At 33.4% G+C, this 9,916-nt stretch overlaps 1 protein-coding gene across 1 annotated transcript in view; it reads left to right on the top strand.

Annotated features, from left to right (window-relative positions):
• Positions 1 to 9,916, top strand: part of LOC137615757 (uncharacterized) — an 81,801-nt gene that overhangs the window by 35,569 nt on the left and 36,316 nt on the right. Inside the window, 10 exon segments of the mRNA XM_068345467.1 lie at positions 532 to 752; positions 900 to 1,037; positions 1,239 to 1,514; positions 3,406 to 3,557; positions 5,258 to 5,458; positions 5,772 to 5,868; positions 6,557 to 6,735; positions 7,486 to 7,691; positions 8,375 to 8,525; positions 9,448 to 9,698. Coding sequence (XP_068201568.1) covers positions 532 to 752; positions 900 to 1,037; positions 1,239 to 1,514; positions 3,406 to 3,557; positions 5,258 to 5,458; positions 5,772 to 5,868; positions 6,557 to 6,735; positions 7,486 to 7,691; positions 8,375 to 8,525; positions 9,448 to 9,698 — 1,872 coding nt within the window.

Below are 9,916 nucleotides of genomic sequence, written 5' to 3'. Positions count from 1 at the left end.
AATATGAACTTCACACAAAAACAGAAACATAATGAATACTTATTACAAATCAATTCGACTTTTTCAGTTGCCTTTCAGAGACAATTTCAGAAATCCTAGGCTTAACATTGGCAAGTGCCACTCTCATATCATCTGTAGTGTGTTACCTCCGCCGAACCCCTGAGACTGCTTCACCGAACCCCTGGGGTTCGATCGAACACAGGTTAAGAACCACTGCTGTAACGTGATTGCTTCATTTTACCTCTCGTTCTCTCCAGCACCCATAATAGAAACCGGTTTAAGCTTGCTGTCGGATGTTTTATACTGTTTGAATTTTATGTCATTCTTGCCCTTAATTATCTGTATGAAAGCTCGGTTTCTTGTTGCATAAGCCTCACTTGCATTCACCTCGCTTCTCTGTTAGAACCTACCAGCTCCTTACCACAGCCAGTATAATATGAATCAATAAATTAACTTCGTTTTCATAGATAATTCAGCAAAAAATGCTGATCATACTACATATGTAACATAGGCCTACTCATTCGTTGACAGGGTTACCCAATCCTGTCTGGCTAGCGGGAAGCCTCTGGAAATCTGTATGGACACTCTCGATTTAGAAGACCCTGGAGGGGGTGAGGGTGCGGGGCTAACGCCAAGGGAAGAGCTTACCAGTGCCTTGCCTGTAGGGTGGTTGAAGCCTCATTCCTTCGCCGTCTACCTGAAGGAGGGAGCTCCAAGACAACCGGTGATTCTCATACTTTCGTCACCCAGTTGTAAGTACGAAAATCAGTTGCACTCTGTTTTATGTTTGCAGGATGTTTACTTATCGATTTATTAATCTATTGATTTATCATAATATTTAATGATGTCATGATGCCAGATAATTGCCAGTCATTCATTCATTCATACTACATAATTAGCCGCTGGTGCTTGGATGAGGAGAGCCGTTCTAGAGGTTGGAGGAATGAAAAGTGAAGGCAACCTTGTCCTACAATATAACCCAACGCCTTCGTTTGCTTTCACGGCCAGTTCCCCGGACCATATCTATCTTCTTAAAGGTACTATAAATTTCGTAAAATGACAATAAAAAATAAAGAATTGATTAATGTCAAGTGATCTGCTATTCTGTTTCCCAAGAAAATTGATCCAGAGAAAGTTCAGCACAGTTGTTACATCGTATGTCATATTTTAGTGATGGGTGACATAGGGAAAGTTGAGAACTGGATAATGTTCACTGACGTACCATTATGTTTTCACAGGATATGCTGGTTCCAGGGAAAGTATAACACAGATGGCAGGGTTGGAGGTTGGAATCGACCAAAGAATCTACGGTTTCAGGGTCCAGCTTTCCACACCAATTCTGGAAAACCAGAGAGTTTGGAGTCCTTCCGTGTTCATAAGTACCCCTGAAGGAGGGGAGCAAGAAGTTCTGAGGGTTTTTTACTCCACCTTGGACGGACGGGATATGCACAAGACCGAAATCAGTATGAGGACGTTGGGTCCTCTGGTGGAGTACCTCAATTTCGACGTTAATGGTATAGACAATTGGTGTTATTTAAGTTATAGTTTATATATATATATATATATATATATATATATATATATATATATATATATATATATATGTACACACACATCCTTATATGCTTATGGATTTACATATTTACACACACACATATGCATATATATATATATATATATATATATATATATATATATGTGTGTGTATATATATATGTGTGTGTGTATATATATATATATATGCTTATACAAACACATACACACACACATATATATATATATATACATATATACATATATGTATATTTATGTATATATATATGCATAGACATAAGTACAGCTTTATGTATGTATACTGTATATGTGTATATGCATATAAATATATATGTATATATATATGTATATATATATATATATATATATATATATATATATATATATATATATATATATATATATATATATATATATATATAAACCATAAACTTTTTCCTTCAGTAGCTGGTGGATTGAGAGAAAAATAAAGCACAAACAATGAATAATGCAAATTTTTCATTTGTGAACATGATTTTAACAGCGTCAATAATTACTTTCTATAGTCAATTATTTTTAGTAAGGCAGAATTGCACCGACTCGCAGGGGTGCCCTTTTAGCTCGGAAAAGTTTCCTGATAGCTGATTGGTCGAATAAAACCGACCAATCAGCTATCAGGAAACTTTTCCGAGCTAAAAGGGCACAACTGCTAGTCGGTGGAAATCTGCCTCACTAAAAAGAATTGACTATAGTTCTATTTATCTAGAATCGTATCATACTCCAGTTCCATAATATTCAGTCTAAGATAACCAACTTCCTTCAATGCAAACAAATAGATATTTTTTGCAGGTTCATTAATTTAAATTTGTTACACCTTTTAATGAAAATATTTTCTAAAGTTATCTAACATTTTCATGGAACATGCACATTCTCCTATCATTTTTCATGAATGTAATAATAATCTAGTTAAAAATTTTAGCTGATATTTATAGTATTAGCTTGGCTATACATTACTATTTCACCTCTTCATTATTTTATGGCTTAAAACACACAATGTCTCCTCAAAAATAAGTTTTTCTCTCGTCAAAACTACTTTGATGGTATTAAAGTGTTATGTAGTCTCCAAGGACTTAGTATCAAAGTATTAAGTACACTGTTAGAAAAAAACCCTAATTTTAATCGGCAATTCGCCGTAAAATTATACTGTTCTCAGCCGTATTTCAGTAAGATACATGCGACCGTAATTTTACCTTACTTTGCTATTATCGTTTTTACAGGCTGGTGACCGTAATATCACTCCTTTACATCAATATATCTGTTTTCAAAACGGTATAAATCCTGGAATCAATGTTGCCAGATATTTACCGTTTTTTTAATGCAAATTTTCAACAGTGTACGTCGTGCCATCCTAGACCAAGCGTCTGCAACCAAGCAAAATCATCGATAAATTACAATTATGAATTATAATTGTTATTTTCAGCTCTATTATAATAGTCCTCATGATGTCAATAAGTGTAAATTTACTCTGCCAAATTATCTAAAAAAAAAAAAAAAAAAAAAAAAAAAAAGAGCACAGTTTTCTTTACAAGTTCTCTAAATTATTCTTGTATCCTTATATCAGTTTCCTAAATAACATCTAGTCACATTTGTTAAATAAGATTGTTTCAGGAATCACCTATACTTAAGTTATAAATATCTTACCAACAGAATGACTGATAAATGATTCATTATCAAATATCGTAATCTGCCTTTATTCTAATCGAATACAACAGTAATAGACATATCACTACGTAAAAGAAATTGTTTTTGCGATTTTTTATAATATTTGACTTAGAACTGTGTTCAAATCCCTCTTCTCTCCTGGATTTTCAGTGGACGGCTCGTGGAGCATCCGACAATCAGACGGCACCTTCCGAAGTATAGAAATTAAGAGGATAAATCTCATCTATCCAAAGGTTTTCCAGATCAAATCAGAAGGGAAGATACATTTTACTCATAGGACTGAAGGCGAAGTCTTTCTTACGGTAAAGAATTTCTTCTGTAATATCTTTCCTTGTTTTAATTTACCCCCAAAGGACGTACTGGTACGTTTCACAAAACTCATCCCTTTACCCCCATGGCAAAAAAATGCTATTTAAATTTTTTTTGCATATTTTTGATAATTTTTTGAAAAAATTCAGGCATTTTCCAAGAGAATGAGACCAACCTGACCTCTCTATGACAAAAAATAAGGCTGTTAGAGCAATTTAAAAAAAAAATATACTGCAAAATGTGCTTGAAAAAACAAATAACCCCTGGGGGTTAAGGGATGGAAATTTCCAAATACCCTGGGGGTAAAAAGGTTAAACTATGTTAACCAAAAGACATTTACGATAATAAAACCAATAATAACAATAAAATTTTAATAAGAAAAGTAAAGATTATGACAATAGTAGTAATAATAGGAACAATCAGAAATATATGACCTACCCAAAGGGTGACACATGGATTATCTCCAAAATATAATGGGGTCGTCTATGACCTAAGATCTATCTGAGGTGGAATTTTTGTCAAAATCAAAAAAAGTAGTTTGGACGTAATCCTGTCCACAGACAGACAGGCAAATAGATAAATGAACCGACGATTTTATAACCTCCTTGACGTAGATGATGATGATAATAATAATAATAATAATAATAATAATAATAATAATAATAATAATAATAATAATAATAATAATAATAATAATAATAATAATTTTTACTAGAGGAATAAAGAATTAAAAGTAAAATAGAGACTACATGTCTATCATTAATATTGCTTGTTGTTAGAAGAATCGGTGAATAAAAAGTTGAAAAATACTTTTTACTGCAATTTATAAATATCAGTTTACCTTGTCACTGAATATCCCACAGTCAAAAGTAGGTAGGCTAAATACAGACATGCATATATATTTATATATATATATATATATATATATACATATATATATATGTGTGTGTATATATATATATATATATATATATATATATATATATAGAGAGAGAGAGAGAGAGAGAGAGAGAGAGAGAGAGAGAGAGAGAGAGAGAGAGAGAGAGAGAGAGAGAGAGAGAGAGAGAGAGAGAGAGAGTCCAATACTTTTCTTTAGCAATTAGTCTTTAGTTTATTTCTTCTAGTTTCCTGATTTCATACAAATCAAGATTATCCATAAAGTGTAGTATTTACAGGATGTTTCCCTATATCACAAAATTCTTCTTAACCTTTGTCTCCTTTATCGCAATCTGAAATCATACTTAGATCACTTACATAAGTCCTTTTTATAGTTTATATATCAAATATCTGTTTTAATGGTGTTAATGTTTGTAAAATATTTAATTCTAATTTTTCAATACTTCTTATATCGTTTATTTATTTCCTTGCTTCCTTTCCTCACTGGGGTATTTTCACCTGTTGGAGCCCTTGGGCTTATAGCAACTTGCTTTTCCAACTAGGGTTGTAGCTTGGCTAGTAATAATAATAATAATAATAATAATAATAATAATAATAATTATATCCATACTGTTAATCGACTCTGCACTTTTAATTGAATATTGAAGAGGCTGTATGTATTTCAGCATCAGTTGTCTCATTATTAAAACAATATATTAGAAGCTCCATTCAGTGTAGCACCAGACGACTGAATATTTCACGTATTATAGAACATGAAATATAAAAACTTCCGAATTATTCACTTCTTTCCATGTAGGTAAATTTTGACGAAGAAGAAGAAGGCATGGTAGAATTTGACTTTTCCATCAGCCCAGTGGTTAAATTTCTCGGTGGACCCAGTGCCGATTTAGGAGAGGGAAGCGGAGGCTCTGTCTACAAGCTTGGTATCAAAGTGAAACATAATCAGCTTCCGGAAGAAATCATGGGTCGATTCAGCGTCTTGGTTGACAGAGGTCGGGTGAGTGTTCGAAGATGAATTCAGTTATGAGTCGAGAATTCTATATCCAGTTTATGTAGCTGTGTAAACACTCCCGGTAGATATTTTCTGTTATTGCTGCTTTTATATCAGCTTGCAATGCTTTAACAATTCATTAGATTTTAAAGAATTTCATTTCCAGTATGTTAAGCCACGCATTATGAATTGGTTAGATAATGATTATAAAATTTGCATCAAAGATAGATATGATTATTAAGCCATTTATAGAATTATAATTCCGATTTCATTAAAAGCATTGTTTATTATAATCCTGTGCCTGATTTATCCTCCCTAGGTAGATACCAGCCTAAACTTCCACCTTTCAGAAACCGGTGGCTTCAACATCTCGCACACTATGAACGGTGCCTTGAATTACAAAACAGCTGCAAATGGTAGGAAGGATTTCTTAGAAAATTTTTAGTGTTTTATAAAGTTATCATTTATGCTAATATTCTTATTTAAAGACATTTTCTTTACTATATAACAATACATAGACTCTTTTAGTCTTTAGCCTCTAATATTATCGATTACTCCGTATACCAAAGCGATGCAATATTATCTTGTTTTAAACTTAATTTTTTCAAATCTGGGACTAGGGACCACTAGTAGGGTACCATGTATGGTTATTGTTAACGTTAGCCATATTGTTGTTTGCTTTATAAATACATAAACTCAGAAAAGATTAAGGTCCAAAACTGACCTTTTCGTTACAGTTGGATTGATGAGTCCAGAAGACCATATTAGGCCTCTAATCCCCTTTAGCACCTGCCTTCACCTTGTTGGCATGATTTTGATATTGGTCACCTTTAAGTCCCCATAAAGGCATTATTATCACTCATCAAAACTAGCTAAGCTTCAATCATTGTTGGTAAAGCAGGATGATACAAGCCCAAGGTTCCAACAGGGAGACTAGCCCAGTGAGGAAAGGAAATAAGGAAACAGAGAGAGTAGTATACCGGAGTGTACTCCGAGGCAAGAGAACTCTACCAATAAATAGCGGAAGACCATGGCACAGAGGCTATGATAATCTAAAAAATCGATCAAACTAACCTAGACTGACTCTATACCATTTTCCAACAGTACGTTACGTCCCCCTGAGCATCCTGTGGGCGGGAGAACACGAGTTCCTCCTGAGGGAAGATGAATTTAAGCATTTCCTGAAGGTATCCTGGTCACCTCGGACGCAAGACTACTCCTCGTCGCTCGTGCACTACGTCAATCACAACCTGCTGGCTCTCGACAGGTCGCTGAAGATTGTGGTGAGCATTCAGTGACTTGTTCCACCTCTCCCGTCTTGGAATTATGATATTTACCTGTGTCTGCCAGATAGGGGGCTAATAGGCTGGTGGGTTCTGTGATTGGTCTCAGAAGGGTCATGAAAATAATATTTCTATGGCTATGAACACCGAATGTTTGCACAATAGGCCTGTTTATGGGGTGTGTACATGAAGGGTCTCCTTCATTACCCTTTAAATCTTGGATGAGTCAAAGAATAAATGTCTGAATTCATGCACTGTAGTATTTGCGTCTCTCTTTGCGTACTAACTATGATGTTGGTTCGTTTTCTAAGAAATGTATATGATAATGTCTCTTAAGGGGAAATGTTTTATAAACTTACATGCATATATATATATATATATATATATATATAGTACCTACTAATCAAATCCAACTACTACTTCTAGGATCTTTAAACAGATAAATGATTATATATATATATATATATATAATGTGTGTGTGTGTGTGTGTATTTATATGTGTGTGTATATATGTATATATATGTATATATACACACACACACACACATATATATATATATATATATATATATATATATATATATATATTTAGGCTACAGATTGTATGAAAGTATGTATGTATGTATGCATGCATAATCAATATGCCCAACAAAAAGGCAGTGATTCATTACTTTTTTAAACTAAATACATGCACCATTCAATCAGAGATCAGGGCTTATTACATCTGAAGGACTTTACTCCAATTGCCAGGTAGTATATCCGGGTCAGCTGATAGAAGTGGAAAATTTCATGGCCGAAGCCAGGGGAGGATCAATCAAGAACAAGCTGGAGATGAGGATGGATCCCGGTCCGGCCGTTTCCATGGAAACCGTCATTATCTACAACAACAAGCCTGAAATGTTTTCGTGTGGAGTCTCCAATTCCTTTAAACTGGATACATGGATTAGTCCTATAAAGTGAGTGGCAATTTTGACTTGATTGTAAAAAGATCCTTTTATTATGATTTTCTTCTATTGTATCTCTCTGTATAATGATCTATTTATCTATCTATATATATTAAAGAATTTAACAGCCAATGCTTTACAACATCGGATTAACTCTATCATGAGAATAATTTGCACCTAAAGTAGAATCATAAATAATTAGTGTATTTGTCCCGGTCATGATTCCTATTCCTTTGGATACACAGGTGACATTGACTTATCAACTCACCTTATCCTGGCTGAAGCTGTAGAATATATTTCTATGCATTTAGAGACTTTGTTGTGCCATATAACGTTGAAGAAAGAACACAATAAGACGAGTAGAGGACACTATAAAACTAAATGGTTTTCAGAAACAGTTTTCAGTCACTACTACTACTACTACTACTACTACTACTACTACTACTACTACTACTACTACTACTACTACTACTACTAATAATAATAATAATAATAATAATAATAATAAGAATTAATAATAATAATAATAATAATAATAATAATAAAATTGTGGTAATACTCGTATCTGACGTATTTTTTTATCAAATACTTTTCTAGTAATTCCACTTCCTTCAAATTCTACAGTTTAAACTAAAGAACTCATCGTGGACACTCGGATGGCATTAAAGTATTAATCAAAACTTCTCTCCTAACAGCGTAGTTGGCAGTGTGAACTGTATGGAATCCGGAAATACGTGTGACATTGCCTTATCAGCCGTCCAGGCGGCCGATCAGCTAGCCGATCTTGAAATCAAGCACACGGGAGCTGCTGGAGTTTCCAGATCCGTGGCGAAAATGTCTTTCAAGGTGAGTAGCTGCTCTTGGACAACAGTGACTGATTGATGTGAAGGATTTGTAGAGTTTATATCTCTAAAGTTCTAAGACACGGGTGACCAACCTATGGCGCATGAGCCAACAGTGACGCATTGCACGATTACAAGTGACGCACTTTACCCCAGAGATAATAAAAGAAAAAACATGCCTGCTCATAAGAAAATTGCTAATTATGTTCATATATTTTTATTAGAACCTTCAGGAATAACTAATGAATATTATCAATGCAAATTCAAAGTATAAATAAAGTAAGCGCAGTTTACTTTGTATTCATGTTAAATCCTTTCCTTTACAACTGCTACATCTGTCCACATTATCACACACACACGTACACACACACACACACACACACACACACATATATATATACTGTATATATATATATATATATATATATATATATATATATATATATATATATATATATATATAAATATATATATATATATATATATATATATATATATATATATAAATAAATATATATATATCTATGTATATATAAATATATATATATATATATATATATATATATATATATATATATCAAAGGATTATATGTATAACCGTCAAATATGTCCAAATCACCATAGTTAAAGGATTGAAAGGGGGTTAAATATAAGACGTTCTGTAGATGAGGAGCTCTGGGACAGGAACTACCCACCTATGATTTTTATGGATCTGTTTTCTATTATTGTCATATGGAGCTTCCAAGTAAAAGAATGTTACAAATAATCTAAATTAGTTAGATGCATAAAATTCTATGTTGAAGATCATTAAATAGGTAATTTCACAATCATAATTACAGATTGATTGATAGCAAGTTATCCGGAGCTCCTTAGTTAACCATTAAGCTATTGATTGGATCACAAAGGATAACTTCTCTTCATTCCAGGACTACATTGATGGAACAATCTCTCTCGATGCAGTACAAAAGTTGGGCTTCTATGACCTGAATTGGGAATTGGCTTTTTGGGCCCTTCAGTCTCTCGCGGTAGGTCATGCCGAGGCTGACCTCCTGTCTGTGGATATAGCAGCAGCAGAAATGGTCCTTCAGGAGCTGTTAGGTGACCAAGTAGGAAGCGTCACTTCCGCTTTCAATGCGACCGTCAGTTTCAACCCTGAGCTCAGAGCTGTTTATTCAAGGTCAGTGTAGAGAGGAGGTTACTATCTCCCTCTTTTACTCTTTAGCAAGGGTAAACAACAACGAAAATCTAAATTTGATCGTTGCGTGAAATTGATAAAATTAGTTCCATCTTAATATGAGTTACATAAATCCACATGAAAGTATATATATATATATATATATATATATATATATATATATATATATATATATATATATATATATATATATATATATA

The sequence above is a fragment of the Palaemon carinicauda genome, chromosome 2 (genome assembly GCF_036898095.1).
Source record: "Palaemon carinicauda isolate YSFRI2023 chromosome 2, ASM3689809v2, whole genome shotgun sequence".
NCBI classification, from domain to species: Eukaryota; Metazoa; Arthropoda; class Malacostraca; order Decapoda; family Palaemonidae; genus Palaemon; species Palaemon carinicauda.
This window is presented reverse-complemented; position numbering and strand designations above follow the sequence as displayed.